Raw genomic sequence first — 15,992 nt, forward strand, 5'->3', positions numbered from 1 at the left:
TCTAGGGTCTGACCATGAAAGTGAAGTTTGAAGGTCAAGTGGCAAGTTTATTGGAGGAGTGAAGGCCAGAGGCCAAAGTATAAGGAAGATGATCAATATGGATATTGAAATCACCAAAAATGATGAGAGGAGTACTGTTAGAAAAGTCACTCACAGTGAATCAGCTGAAATCTTCAAGAAATGAGACAAAATTACTCTGGAGGTCAACGATAACAAACAAAATATATTTGGATGGTAATATCTGATGGTCTGAGATCAAAGTTGGGAAGGGGTTTTAAAGAGGAGGGAGGGATAATGATTCAAAAGCAAGAATGAGGACAAAGGAGGACATCTGATTCAACTCCACTTCATATAAACTTCTATGCTTCTACCATGTGAGTCACTAATTAGCATGCCTTAAAATTAGTCTACGTTAAGATCCTCAAAGCTGCTTTCTCTGCACCTCAGTTTTCTCACTTGTCAAGTAGGCATAATGACATCTACTATTGAATTGTCAGAAAGGCTCAAGGTGATATACTATCTGTATAGAACCTAGCACATAGCTGAAACTAAAAATGGCTCTTCTTAGTAATTTAAAAAAATGCTTGTCCAAAGATTCAGATGATTATAATTTACCAACCTTTTTCCTGAAGTCTTTGTGTACAAACAAAATTGCTTTGAAACACAGATAATGCTGTTATCCTCTTCCTCTTTCTCTTGAGTTTGCATAATTGCACATTTTTTTTAAAAAGCCTATAGTTTCAAAATGACAGATTTTGAAATCTCATGGAGTTTAATGTCTTAGCAGAATGGATCCTGCAGTGAAAAACAACCCGTGGACTATATAACTCAGTAAGTTCAGAGCTCCTGCACACAGAGACGAGAGGAAATGATGCCAGTTTATTACCAATAGTCAGATGGCGAAACAGAATTATGTCCTCCCCAATGTTAAATCCTCCTCCCTCTCCTCACCCTCCCCAACACACATACAAAATGGCCGTCTCTACAGTGGCGAAAGGATCAGCCTTAGCACTACCTGTGAGAAATGAAAACTCCACTTTCAAAAAAAAAAGTGTTTATTTATTTTAGACTCAGAAGCAGAACCTAATTAACAAAATGGATTTCAGAGACTTAGCAGAGCTAGTGTATCCAAATGAAAACCCTTAACGACCTACTTTCCTTCCACCTGTTCCTAGAGTAAAAATCCCAGAGGAGTCAAAATGTAATACTCTTCCATATTTACTTGGGATGAATTGAAAACTGCTTCTTGTGTGCTATTTATTGAAAATGTTAATCCTAGGTTGATTTACCCCTCCTACCAGTTAGCTTATTGGCAGTATCTTTTAGATAATCGTAAAGTCGTGAGTAAAGCAGTAAAGCATGCTACAGAACAGAGCACACATGATTTTTGCCTCATCTATTTGGCTCTATGTAATCTCATTTCTCTTCCTTCATTACACAAGCAATTGAGACTTGATATGGGTGAAATCACCAGAAATTATGAGAGGACTGGTGCTGGAGAAGTCAGGGTACTTTGAGGTTGATAGGCTAAAATAAAATAATTTAAATGAATATGTTTACCAGTGAGTCTCATAGACACTTACTAATAGGTACATTTATTTATACTTAAAGTTGTAAAGAAAAAAAGTTGTGCTCCTACTTGTTTTTTGTTCTGAAGATTCATCACTATTGATAGGTTCCTCTTTAGAGTGTTGATTATTTAATAAAACTGTTCAGAATTTATATGGTTTAGAAAATTTTACAAATGTTATTTTCCTAGGATTCAGACTCAGCAAAACATTCTTTTATGTTCTATCAGTTTTGATCAAGGCAAAAAGTTCTCACTTAAATAATGAACTTCGGCAAAATCATGTCACAAGAAACAGTTAATAGAGGTGAATTATTCTTTTTTAAAAATGAGAAGTGATCTTAGTCTATTTTTTGGCTTGGCACAAATAGGAAGACGTTTACTCAGCTGGAATCCCTGATGTCAAATGCTTGATCATTTGAGACCATTGCTCTAGGACAGCGGCTCTCAGTGCTTTGGAGAACTCTTTTTGTAAAATTAAAAAACTTTTGAAAGTAAAAAACTTTTGAGAATAGTACTTTTAGTCAGTTGAAGAATGACACAGGTGTGTATGAATGACTTTGAGGATCTTTGCAATAACTCCATTGTCTCTCTCCCACCATGAACCAGTCACCCAACTGGGAAATGCTCTGAAAATGTCTCAGCAGTTATAAAAAGTAACCCTATCATTAGAGTATCGATCATTTTTCTCATATTGGTGGCTGTGGTAGGAAAAGATGTTACTGATCAATTATCTTGAGTTGTTGACCCATCCTCTCTGGTCTGAAGATTCCTAGAGCTGAACTTGACTATCCTCTTGTTCCCAGCACGAGGCCAGCATGCACTCAATTCTGGAAAGTCTCTTCTTTCTCTTCAAATTCTTCTGTCGCCTCCCTCAAAACTCTCATAGACTCCAGAAAATGGTGGCAGGCCCTCTCCTTTGCTGTGCCTCTGAAGACACGGGTATGTGATTTAGGAAAGTCAGTTGCTTTGGTTTCTTCCTCAGCAACGTGGCCCCTTGGCAAGAGTCTGGCTTGGTGCCCGATGGCGAACTGCAAAAGTCTGTTGATCTTTGCAATTCATTTCACAGTCGACAAACCTCCTCCGGTGTCCACCCCTAGGGAGTCCCCTTCCTCTCCAGGAGAGCTCTGCTAAGTGAGCACAAAAGCAAGACCAGGAACTGCAGGCTGATTAGGTCTGGTCTTCAAGCTCAATGGCCCTCTCCGTAATGGAGGTCCAGGGCAGGCCAGATAGCCACAAGGAAGAGATTAGCAGTCCAGAGCAGTGGCTGGGACAGAGGTGTCTAGGACCAATATAGTCAGGGCTGAGGGTGGGCAGAGGCAAAGGAAAGAAGGGTCATGCAACCCTTACAAATAGTTTCATGGTAACCCTTCAGTAGGTCAACTCATCTACTGAGTCGGGCCATATTCCTCACAATATAATTTCAACACAACACACTTTTGGACTCTATCCTTTGACCCAAATTATGTTTTTCTTTTTTATTTTTAAATTCCAATTACAGTTGTTAGTTGTTAGTTTCATGTGTACAGCATCATGGTTAGACATTAATATAACTTGTAAAGTGGTTACCTTGTTAAGTCTAGTCCCCACCTGACCTCATCCAGAGTTATTACAGTAGTATTGACTATGCTCCCTATGCCGTACTTTACCAGTGGTCCCCAACCTTTTTTGGGCCATGGACCGGTTTAATATCAGAAAGTATTGATATTTTCACGGTCCGGCCTTTAGGGTGGGACGGATAAATGTATCACGTGACCGAGACAAGCATCAAAAGTGAGTCTTAGATGGATGTAACAGAGGGAATCTGGTCATTTTTAAAAATAAAACATGGTTCAGACTTAAATATAAATAAAATGGAAATAATGTAAGTTATTTATTCTTTCTCTGCAGAATAGTACCAAATGGCCCATGGACCAGTACTGGTCCGCGGCCGGAGGTTGGGGACCACTGCTTTACACCACAGTGACTATTTTGGAACTGCCAGTTTTTCTTTTTTTTTCTTTTTGTTGTTTAAATATTTTTAAAATTTATTGATTTTAGAGAGAGGAAGAGAGGGATACAGAGAGAGAAAGAGAGAGAAAAACATTGTTTTGTTGTTCCACTTATTTATGCATTCGTTTGTTGATTCTAGTGTGTGCCCTGACTGGGAATTGAACCCGCAACCATGGTGTATTGGGATGAAACTCTAACCAATTGAGCTTTGAACACATCCTAGGTTTTCCTTAGACTTACCTTTTGTTTTTTTTATAACTCTATCTCTGTTGCAATTCTACCCCTCATCGGAAGATCTTCTCAAATACCACCTCATTAAATGAGACCTTTCCTGATTATACTAACCAGAAATGTTATCTTGATTCTCTAATATCTTTATGGCTTTTTTTACATTAAACTTAGAGTATAATGCCTTATTCATATTTCTCCTGAATTTGATTGCAACCTCTTTAAAAGCAGAGGTTGAGTCTCATCCTTCCAACCTTCCTGGTCTTCAGTAGGTGCTCAGTAAAATGCCTGCAGCAAAAGTAAGTAAGTGCGGACCTTGCACGAGTTTCAGATTAGCCATTTCTTCTTAGAAAGGGAAGAGAAAAGAGAAAGAGAGGACAGGGGAGGACCCATGTGCTCACTGCTAAACATTTTATTTAGGCCAATCATTTTACCCAGGATCACAACTCAATAATAAAAACGGGTAAGATATTTGAACAGATATTTGACCAAAGAAAATATACAAGTGGCTAATAAGTACAGGAAAAGATGCCCAACATCATTAATAATCAGGGAAATAAAGTAAAGCTACAATGAGATACTGTTTTATACCCATTAAATAGCTAGCATCAAAAAATATTGACAATGCAAGGAAGGGGGTTGGCCAGCCTGTAAATCTCAGACTTCACTGGTGTGAAGAGAGAATGGAACAACTGTTCAGGAAAAGTTTGGCAGTATTTCCTATTAAGTTAAATATACATTTATCCTGTGACCTGATAATTTTACCCTTGGATTTTTACACTAGAAGAATAATGAGATATATAGATGTCTATGGGATGGTGGGGCATGAGGAACTTTCTTGGTGATGAAAATGTTCTAAGCCTTGACTGGGGTAGGGTAACATAGTTTTGCTAAAACTCATCTAACTGTATATTTGAAGACTGTGCACATCACTGTATATAAATTATACCTCAATACAAAGTGAGCAACCTAGGAAATCATGTATTCAACACATGCTGCCCAAAAGAACCTGGCCACAGTTTTTCAGACATCTAATAGTATGATCTTGTGGCGATTACCGAGTCAGAAAGAAAAACATAAAATGCTTATTTTTTCTGTAAACCAAGGTGGTAGTGCCATGACCCTTAGATTTTCAAATGATTTGTTTGATCAGCTAAAAGAACAAAAGTTAATTTTGAAATTTATTTTTATTGATACATATAATGTAAACTCAAGGATATTATCACAGAGATTTCCTCTTCTTAGGAGATACTTATAATAGTAAGAGGGACTGTAATGATATAGTTATTGTCAACAGTAAGTTAATGCTCATTAGCGATGGTTTCATAATTTAGAGAGCTCTGGTTACTATGGATGGCATTGTATTTCACTGTGCTCTTTCCTTTGGGATTATAAACATCAATTTGAGCTTCTCTTTCAAAATAAGATTGAAAGAAGCAAAGATAATACAAAATGGAAAGTATAAAAATAGTAAATGAGATTGCATATCTTGATTAAAAATCAATAAGTAAAAATGTTATTAAATAAAATTAAAAAGACTTTTTGAAAAGCAAACAAAGATTGTAGACTAGATCTCAGTTTAGATGAGCCACCTATTTAAAATTATATTTGTTTTTAAGAAATAACTTTGGTGAAAGGTTGTAAATTAAATGGGCCAGTTTGACCGGTTTTGCCAACTGTTAGGGATGACTGTATTACTTCATAAATACCTTTATGAGGCAGAAATGGATTTGCCATTCAATTCTCTTTTTTAGATGGCATTTAAGCTTTTCCAAATTTGGCTTTTACATCAAGTCACAACCAAATCATGATTATTTGATGTTCCGTTACAATTTATCAAATACTTTTCGAGTACTTGCTGTCCTCTTTTGAAGTAGGTAATTACAAAATATATACAGCCCTTCCCCCCTAGGATATTAAAATCTAGTTATAAGAAGAAATGCAGGAAATAAAGTAATGAAGATTTTGACAGAAGTTTAAGACAAGAATTAAAGTGATGTCACTTTAGTGCATAGTTCGTTAAGAAATGCATTTTAAACAACTGTTGGGAATTTGAAGAACGAAACTGGACTCATCTTCATTCACTTCTTACTTTCCTCCTGCTGGCCTCTTCACTGCCATCTCCACTGTCTTCTCTTCCTGTGCTGGGGCTGTCTTTTTAAATTTAAATTCAATTAACATTTGCATGGATCTATTTTTTTTTTTTTTTTTTTTTTTGTATTTTTCTGAAGCTGGAAACGGGGAGAGACAGTCAGACAGACTCCCGCATGCGCCCGACCGGGATCCACCCGGCACGCCCACCAGGGGCGATGCTCTGCCCACCAGGGGGCGATGCTCTGCCCCTCCGGGGCGTCGCTCTGCTGAGACCAGAGCCACTCTAGCACCTGGGGCAGAGGCCAAGGAGCCATCCCCAGTGCCCGGGCCATCTTTGCTCCAATGGAGCCTTGGCTGCGGGAGGGGAAGAGAGAGACAGAAAGGAAGGGGGGGGGGTAGAGAAGCAAATGGGCGCTTCTCCTATGTGCCCTGGCTGGGAATCGAACCCAGGTCCCCCGCACGCCAGGCCGACGCTCTACCGCTGAACCAACCGGCCAGGGCCTGCATGGATCTATTTTTTAAAAAGCAAATTCCACTGGAAGCTTAATAACACACACAGCTGGCCCTGGTGCCGCCCCTCCCTGCCTTCTGCTTCTTGAAGAAGCAACCATTGTCATCTTCTGATATTTTTTCTATAATGGTAAATATTTCTTGACTTCTTGGTTTTTGATTCACCCGCTGACTCCCTGCTATGGAAGACGAGTGTTTAGCTCTCATCACACTGTACATGTGCCTACATGATACCCTGCCTATTCCCCTGGAATAGCTTGAGGACACATTTGCTTAAACCAGTGGTTCTCAAACTTTTTGAAGTTGGGGTGCATTTAAAATCCTACAAATAATTGTAGGCCCACTATATACAAATTTATGAGAAATATGTTATAATAATTAAGTCAAATATTAAAGAAAAAATATATAAAGTCCAAGCATGCTTTTATGGTAATTAAACAAAATAAATATGACAAAATTAAATTTATTCTGACATTAAAAAACATTTTTATGTTACATTTTTGAATTATGATTTTTAGAATTCATAAAAAAGAGGGGTTAAAAATAAAAAAAATGACAAAAAAGTTATTTTTTATATGTATATATATACAGTAGATACATTCTTAGTAAGATTTAGTAAATTCGGCAGGTCCCAGCACGGATGTGTTAAGTTTTTTCATTCTTGTGTTTATGAGAAACATGAGCCTGATGTGTCCTAGCGATTTCTTCACTGTTTGGGCATATATTTGAAAGGCAAACTCTCATTTCCTCATCAATACATTGAAGAATTTCTCTCTTTTTACTCTTAATTGTGTTGAGGGTAGAAAATCCTAATTCACCTAAATAGGATGTTGAAAAATTGTAGTGAAATGTTCAAAACTTTTTTAGATATTGCCACATATTGTTCTTTTATAGAAATCGAAAAGGCTCCAAGAGACAATTCCTTATGTTTAATCATCAATCCAAAACCCCCACTATACATATCATCTTAACATTATACCAAACAATGGATAGAAAAAACTTTGCCTCCAGTCTTTCCAGGGCACATGGGGGGTAGTGTAAACAATCCAGCACCACAGCTTGACAGCCTTTTGCAACCTAATCAGGCAAATAAGGTGTGGGGTTAGGCAGACTGTCAGCTTACAGCCAATTCCCCACACCTCTGTCCCCCCAAAAATCTAAACTGCAAAAACCCTGTTGGTTTTTTGGTCCCCAACAGGCACATATTTTTCAGGAATACCATAGGGCTCACCTGGAAATCTTCTAGGGCGCACACTTTGAGAACCACTGGCTTAAACCCATGTTTTGTTTTTTACCTGTTACAACCCACATATTGTAATTTAATTTCCTTTCCTGTATAACTTTTTTGTTTCTTCATGTGATGTATCCTCTCTTTTTTATTAACGTTATCTTGGGTTGGGTGGCCCTCCTTTGTCTTGCCATGTGCTCTGAAGTTGTGTAAAACACCTCTCAAACCAGTTTTTCATACGGCTAATCTTGTCAGGTAATCTATCTACCCCTTTTAATGTCTAGAACTTTCTCTTGGTGCCCTCTATCCATTAGTTCTGATATAAGCACCTTAGTCTCAAGAGTCCCAGGACCTCTCTCTTGGGTCATCCTGGGAATTACATTTACTTCTCTCTTGTATTGATCACTGCTTCCAAATTCTTCATTTTTCTCTTTCTTGGTGGAATGGAGAGGGACCAGGAGGAAAGGCAAGGGGAGATTTGGAGGCTTGTGTCATTTAGGCTACTGCCACTTTAAGTGTGGTGCCTTTGGCTCAGGGTTTCTCACGAGTCCGTGGCAAGATAAGCAGCTTGTCCCGGAATGTAAGCCAGCTTCTTCCTAAACGCACAGTTCAGTTTTGAGCAGCTTCGTTCTCACGGGAAGATTTAATACAGGTTAATCTTTATTTTCTGATGTTAACCAAACAGACTTTTTACAAGTGACGTTCACCATTTTTTCATCAGGAGAATCACATAAAATGGACATGTTTTTAAATACCTGTTTCGAAGGGCTCTTTCCTAATCACAAGTTTCTTTAGAAAGCAACAACTTTCCTCATTCATTGGTGAAATAGCACCTTTATTTTGAAGAAATAGCTAAAGATATCTTTAAAAAGTATCTTTCGTGTAAAATAAACCACAGAAAAGGTCAACACATCTTTTTTTTTTCACTTGTCTTTTAGTAAAAATAAAAATGCATATAATACTTATAAGTATTTGCCATGAATTTAAAGTAAATCTCCATGAGATATGATAGATTTTCAGTTGCCCTCTTACATGAATCCTATGTATTAAGAGAATAAGTCCATAAACCCAAGTAAGTGGGTGCATTTAATCTGAAAAGGAGGTGGGATTGTTAGAAGTGAGAGTGAGGATGAGTCCTTGAGACTGTCCGAGAGCCTCTAGTGTTTCCTTTTGCCTCTACTGACGGTCTCGTGCTTCTCCTGGCTGCTGTGCTCCTCCATTTTGGCATGGACTTGACTAGCTGCTCAGTGATGAGATACTAAACTAGGGTCAAAGCCGGGGGATGAGAAGAGAGCGCTGACAGAGGGCGGAAGGAGACGGAATTGACAGAACTTGATGACTGACTGGATGTGGAGGTGTACATCAGAGGAAATGCACCAAGAAGTCCTTTTTTTTTTCATGCTGTTTTAAAAAATGTTTACAGCCCATCTTTCCCAATGATGTTAAGTTCTTCCAGATATGAACGCAATTATCATTTATACTCTCCCTTCTTTGTGCCGGGCATTGTTCACCTAAGTGTTCTGTGCACACTAGAGTGCCTTCTGCCTATTTGCAGACGTTGTGTGTCAGAACTTTGCAAATGACAGCTGTTCAAAATATCTGTTTTATCCACAAGAGGGCCTCCACAAATGTCCACACCAAGGGGGCTGCCTGATCAGGCATCAGGATGACACAGTGGGACATGGGGCCTTCTGAGTCTCAAAGACCAAGAACTTTCTTCCAAACAGCTGGGCAGAAAAGCACTAGCAGAGGCTTTTATCCAAGACAACAACATTTCCTACCTACAAACATCAGCTGCTCTTCTTAATGCCTACCTCTCTTCCAGAAACAGAAAATAAAAGGAAAAACAGACTGACGGATTCTCTTGTCTTACTCACAGCAAGGTTGGGCCACTGTATGCTCCTCCAAAAGCGTCTTTGTCAATAACTGTCAGGTATTTATTCTTGTTCAGGTAACTAGAGGGGAGAGAGAGAGAAAATAGATTAGGTGCAGTGAAGGGATTAGTGAAATTTTATACACACAACACATAGATACAGATAACAGGACAGCCAATCCCAGAGGGAAGGAGGAGGGAGTTCAGAGGAGGGAGCATAGGGGATGTAATAGGGGACACGGGGGTGGGGGTGAGGGTGTTATATTGAGTGGGACACCTGAATCCATGTTAACACAATAAATTAAAATTAATATAATAAATAAATAAATAATAAAAAAGGCAAATTAATAGAAATACCAAAATAAAATGTGAGCATGGTCTCCCCTTGCCATCAACTGGTTTTTAAGATATTAGAAACTTAAGAATTACTTCCTATGGTTCAAAATAGTCTGGGTTTCAATTGTGCAAGGTTTATTCTCATTAGTCATGGCAGAAGTCTTTGAAAGTGGGCATGTTTATTGTCTAGTTTGCATTTGTAGATTTTACACAAGTTGCCTAATTTCCTATTTACCTGACCAGTGGCAACTGTATTTTTCAATCCTCTTCAATACTGAGTGATTTAATTTTTTTCTCCATATTGATCAGTAGTCCCGGTTACTTTTGAACACTGAGCTTCAGTCAGGAATGAAGTGGAGGTGGTGAGGGTGGCGTGTGGTGATGGGGACTGTCAGGAGTTCAGGTCTCCTCTTTGGGGCTGAGTTGCCAGATTTGGCAGATAAAAATACAGCCCAGATAAACAACGAATAAAATTTTAGTATAAGCATTCCCCATACAATTTTCGAAACAATATTATACTGTTATTTGTTGTTTACCCAAAAAATCAAATTTAATTGGGCAACCTGTGTTTTCTTTAACAATTCTATTGGGGGGGGGTGAGCTTATGCAGATAAGATTACAGAGTATACTTTTCATGGCAGGGGTTTGATGGGCACACCAATCTTTCCATTTTGAAAAGCCGTTGGGCATTTGAGACTAAAATATTTTTGAAGCAGTTGAAGTCACAAAGTGAGTCTGAAACATAAAGTTACCTCTAAATGGGTAAAAAACTTTCGAGGATTTAAAAACTGGCTATCCACCCCTAGTTGTTTTAAGAGTAAAATTGTCTAGAAAGAAATAAAGCACATATATATGTATATTTCCTTGTTATAAGTGATCTAAGTTCACACAGGTTTAGAATAGCTTGCCCCATAGCCTGGTCAATTGAATGGCTGGTGAGTGGTCCCTTATTGATGCAGAATGAATGCAGCAGAGACCTTTTGGAGGGCTGCTTAGATTCAGGTAGTGCTTCCATCATTCCAGGTACTCTGTTTGCTCTCCATGCTGGAAAACTCTCAAGAATGATGGCTAATAATAATAAGTGTGATATGAGAACTTTCAGTCCGAAGGATTGTTTTTTCAGAGCCCTCCCAGAGAAACTGCTTGGTTAACTGGCTGTTCCTTTCTTCCTCTGAGTCAGTTGAGGAGAGGGAGTGGGCTCCATTTGTGGCTGATGTGTAAGGCGGCACCCTGGCCCAGCAGCTCCAGTCTCCTGTCGAGGAGGGAACTTCCTTAGAACAAGAAACGGCAGCCTCAGAGCCCGAGATGGATCTTCACGGGTGCAGTTGAAGAGTTTTACCAACCACCAGTGAAGTCTCCCTCTGCTGTGCAGGATGAGGGATTCGTCCAATGACACTGAGGTCTCATAGATTTTGTGATTCTCCCCATTTCTTCTCACGTTGAGTCTGCTGATTGAAAGTAGCTACCACCAGTTTTTCTCTTCGCATTCTTTATTTGCTTCCTGGCATACTACACATGCAATAATCTTGTATTTTTATTTGCTTATTTGTTCACCATCTCTCTCCCCAACCAAAATATAAGCTCTCTGTCTTATTTATTGCTGTATCATTCATGCCAAGTTCAATGCCTCTGTAACTATTTGTTGAATGAACATGTAAATGAGTGAATGAAAAGTCAATGTGCCTGTCCTCCATATTAGTAAGGTGGGTAATGCTAAGCCCTCAGTGTGACACATGTGATTGCTTTAAAAAAAAAAATAATAGAGCCCTGGCCGGTTGGCTCAGCGGTAGAGCGTCGGCCTAGCGTGCGGAGGACCCGGGTTCGATTCCCGGCCAGGGCACACAGGAGAAGCGCCCATTTGCTTTTCCACCCCTCCATCGCGCCTTCCTCTCTGTCTCTCTCTTCCCCTCCCGCAGCCAAGGCTCCATTGGAGCAAAGATGGCCCAGGCGCTGGGGATGGCTCTGTGGCCTCTGCCCCAGGCACTAGAGTGGCTCTGGTCGCAACATGGCGACGCCCAGGATGGGCAGAGCATTGCCCCCTGGTGGGCAGAGCGTCGCCCCATGGTGGGCGTGCCGGGTGGATCCCGGTCGGGCGCATGCGGGAGTCTGTCTGACTGTCTCTCCCTGTTTCCAGCTTCAGAAATATGCAAAAAATAAATAAATAAAAATAATAGAAAATGAAAGATTAGAAGATTCAGCATATGTTATGGTGGCCAATGGACTTTCTTGATGGCCATGGCAGGGCAGCTGGTTTACAAATGCCACAAAGGTATGGCTCAGACATGGCCTCTTCAAGGCAGTGGCTGGACACCAAGCTTCGAGGGCATTGTTAAGTCTGAACTGAAGGGGTTCAGTTAATCTCATGTATATACAGGGTCCAACTGAGATGCTACAGCAGCCAATATGTACCTTCTGGATGAATAGCTGTCACCTATGGCTCTCAGTCACAGGCTTGATTGGATTGCTGTTTCACTCCTTCCCAATTTATGGTGCCCCCGGAGTTCCTTTGTTCAGGGATAGAGCAGGCAAAGAGCCACGATGGAGAAAACAATGGGAGGGAAGCACTTTAACAGCATGATTTCATCATAAACAAGACAGTTAAGCTCAGCATAAGTGCCTGCTGGCTTGTGTCTCTTTTTGTATTCTCTGTGCCACTCAGCTTGCAGATCACATTCTGTTCCCTGACTGCTGAAAGTCAAGAACAACTTGAGAGTTCATCTCAGTTTGTCCTCCTCGTCTCCAAGTGGAATGAGCGCAAATCGGCTTGCTCTAATCATTAGAAGTTATTGTGGAACCAAATAATTGCTTGTCCAATTCTGCAGTGCTTTTGTCTGATATTCAATACGCCCCCAAGGATCAGGAGGCCGGTTGATAAGCATAGTTTACCAGAAACACTGGAGAAGATTTCAAACTGGGAAAGCCAGCCAGAGTCCAGGCGGGTGGAAGGGGGATGGAGAGGGTGCAGCCAACTTGAACGGGAATGAACTGAGTCTTGGGGGAGGCTGCGTTCTCTAGAGCCAACATGGTTGTTTGGGCATGTTATCTCTCAGAGATCATCCGGTGCTTAGAAATGAAACCACCCCCTTGCCTTTAACGGTGTGGTGGGCTGCCTTATTTAGTTTGTAACCTTGGGTTCAGATTGCTGATATACCTTTCATCTGAATCTAAGGGGGTGGGATGGGGGAACATACACAGAAGCTTTGATAGCCAGGAGGGACACGCTTGCATGGGCCCCTTTATCACCTCATGTTTACTGGGAATGTCAGTCTAGTTAAATGATTCCTTGACCATGATTTCCCCCGATTCCTCTGGTATCCATATTCTTCTTTTTTCCAATTAAAAAATTTTATTGATTATTATTATTATTATTTTGAGAGAAAGAGAGAGAGAAACATTGATCTGTTCCTTTATGTGCCCTCACTGGGGATTGAACTGGCAACCTTAGTGTATCAGGATGATGCTCTAACCATCTGGCCAGGGCTGGAAGTCATAATCTATAAACCAGCTAGAGTAAATCAATCACAAATCTTGGTAGGCTATACTTCACACAATAATTATTTCATAAGGATGTGTGCGATCATTTCAACTATCTCTTGCGATGAACAGAAGTGAAAAGAGAGTAGAAAGTCTTTAGTCAGAGTTGAAAGGAAAGACTTCTTGAAATTTAGGACTTCTGACTATATATACTGGGAAGGGCTTATGAGAAAGTGACTGGTACCTCATTTAAAAATAAGAGAGGCACTGCTGCATGTGTATTTTCAATGCCTTTTCCTTCTCTGGAGGACTTAAGCCTCTTTGAGAATCTTGGAAGAAATGAAGTTCTTCCTAGAAGAGATAAGTCAGACATTTCAGGGTGAGGGGTTGGTAAGAAACTCTGCCCTGATTTCAGTGTTGTGTCCCTCACAGTTAAGAAAGAACACTGTGATCAGGAACATGAAATGGCTGGGAATGAGGTGGGGAAGAATATGCGATTGAAGAACTCGGTGCTACAGATACAATATTTGGGTTCATATCCTTCCCCATTGAACTCACTCTTGGCACACAGCAGCCATTCAGTAAAAACATGCTGGGTCAACAAATGAAGGCCCAGTTGCTGTGTAATTCCTAGTACGTTCAGATGAGGAATTGACATGTGTGTGCGTGGGTGGGGGGTAGGTCACGTGGCAAGGAAAACTACATTTCCTGCTGAGCGTTTGCTCTTTGGGGAGTTTTTAGGCTGCGTTTCAGCTCCAAATTCAGATAGATTTTCAGCCCATGTCTTCCTAATCCCATAAGGGGACACTTGAGCTGGCACCTATTCCTGTTTATTTTGTGAGACCCTCATGGGAACGCTTCTGTGGGGATCAATGGTTTCCTGCCACAGCATTTCTTATTTGGGAAATTAAAGGGAACTCCCGCCCAGCCCTCACGGCTCTGTAGAAATCCTTTGGTAGAGGAATCAGGATACCTGTCAGTAAACAGCCATAGGTGGGGAAATGCACAAGGTTTCATTAGGCAGAGAAAGGCAGCCTTGGAGTGTATCCCGCAAGCTGTTCAAATAGACTGCCTTACAAAAATTAGGGGATATCTCAAAATGAATACGAAGCCATAAAATATCCCCTAATTTTTGTGAGCAGTGTACTTAATGAGAAATAATGGCCTGCTTAATCCTATAATCTCCTCTATCGTCATCTTTTCCCCGGTGCTCCAAGATGCTGAGCGTTGCTCCTAATCAGCTAATACGTGTTGCTAATTAGTACATGAATTCGGTTGACTTCTCTGTTCATAATGATTAGTGTTTTGGTTCATTCTTAGCACACCAAAAATGGTAATTCTTCCCACATCCAAATGTTGACTGTCAGATAGTGGCTAGTTACTAGAGTTTAACAACAGGAAATGCAATGCAATGCAGAACATTAGACATTTTGAGAGAAGCGACATGTTCCCACAGCAGACTGTGTGGAAAGAGAGAATGGAAAAGAGGTTCCAAAGAATGCACGAGTGACTTAAGTTGCGACTGCGGGCAGTTCGACTTCTGCTGAACAAAGGATGCTTGTGTTTTTATTACTTTCCCATCTGAGTGATGACAGTGTGCTCAGTTTTGTAGGAAATCACAGGACCACGTGCTTTTACACATCTGCCGTAACTTTCGTGAACTTTTAACTAATAACCCAACTGTGGGGGTGGGGGGAAGCATCAGTGTTTGTTCTCAGATGTGGAACTGGTCCAATTTGGCTGCAATCGTATTCTTCAGTTATACTAAAACAAATGGACCTAAAAGAGGCCGAATTTCCTAATTTCAATAAATTTATATCAGATAGATGATGGGGAATAATTGTTCTTTAGAATGACATATCATTTAAATTGGAACCTAAAGATAACCTGAACACACTTTTGGAGAATTTACCAAATTGCTACCATGCTGTGTGCAATCTTTGAAACCTTTTAGGATAATTACAGGATATGGATATGTTTGTATTCATTTAAAATCATGATTCACATCAGTCCTATGTTAAGATCACGAAGTGAATATTATTTCATTATTATTATGGAAACTTGATCTCCGGTTTCTCCATCTACAGTTAACCCTTCTCTTCCTGTAGTCCCAGGTCTCCTTACTGTGATCATCTTGATTCCACCTTGAATTTACATCATGCTACCTTTTACTGAAGTGCTTAAAGTTAAGAAAACCATAAGTTCCTATCAACCAGGAACCAGAAATGTAGGGTAGAATGATGGAACATGGCTTTATAACAAGAGCAGAGTTTTGAGTCTGGATTCAAAATACTGGCTGGAAAAAAAACCTTTTGTTTTCTATGATTAGATCTGAACTTTCAAACCTCTCCCCCAAATATTTTTTATTCAAATACTTATCTTTATCCCATGCTTGCCCATTAACCTTGACCAGGAATTGAGAGAAATAGACTCCATATTTTCTCACACAATGACCATTCTCATTGAATACATTTATGAAGATGTGGTTTTCTGCTACCTGAATGATAATCTCTTGATGTCCCCAATGTCTAGAACAATGTGACAGTCTTCTGAAACTTTATACCTGAAGTATCTGCAAACTGTCTTAATTATTTAAGTAGCCCCAGTACCCTACTTCTGTCATAGGAAATTTGAATTGGGAGGGTCATTTCCCTAAGGGTCAGGGCTTTGTGGGAATAGCTAAAGCAAAG

The 15,992-nt window shown here is 40.1% G+C and overlaps 1 protein-coding gene across 2 annotated transcripts in view; it reads right to left on the bottom strand.

Annotated features, from left to right (window-relative positions):
• Positions 1-15,992, bottom strand: part of TSHR (thyroid stimulating hormone receptor) — a 108,691-nt gene that overhangs the window by 14,446 nt on the left and 78,253 nt on the right. For both annotated transcript variants that reach the window (XM_066273734.1, XM_066273733.1), the window contains one exon: positions 9,497-9,574. In XM_066273734.1, coding sequence (XP_066129831.1) covers positions 9,497-9,574 — 78 coding nt within the window. The remainder of the gene's footprint in view (positions 1-9,496; positions 9,575-15,992) is intronic.

This window comes from Saccopteryx bilineata, chromosome 4 (genome assembly GCF_036850765.1).
Source record: "Saccopteryx bilineata isolate mSacBil1 chromosome 4, mSacBil1_pri_phased_curated, whole genome shotgun sequence".
Classification (NCBI taxonomy): domain Eukaryota; kingdom Metazoa; phylum Chordata; class Mammalia; order Chiroptera; family Emballonuridae; genus Saccopteryx; species Saccopteryx bilineata.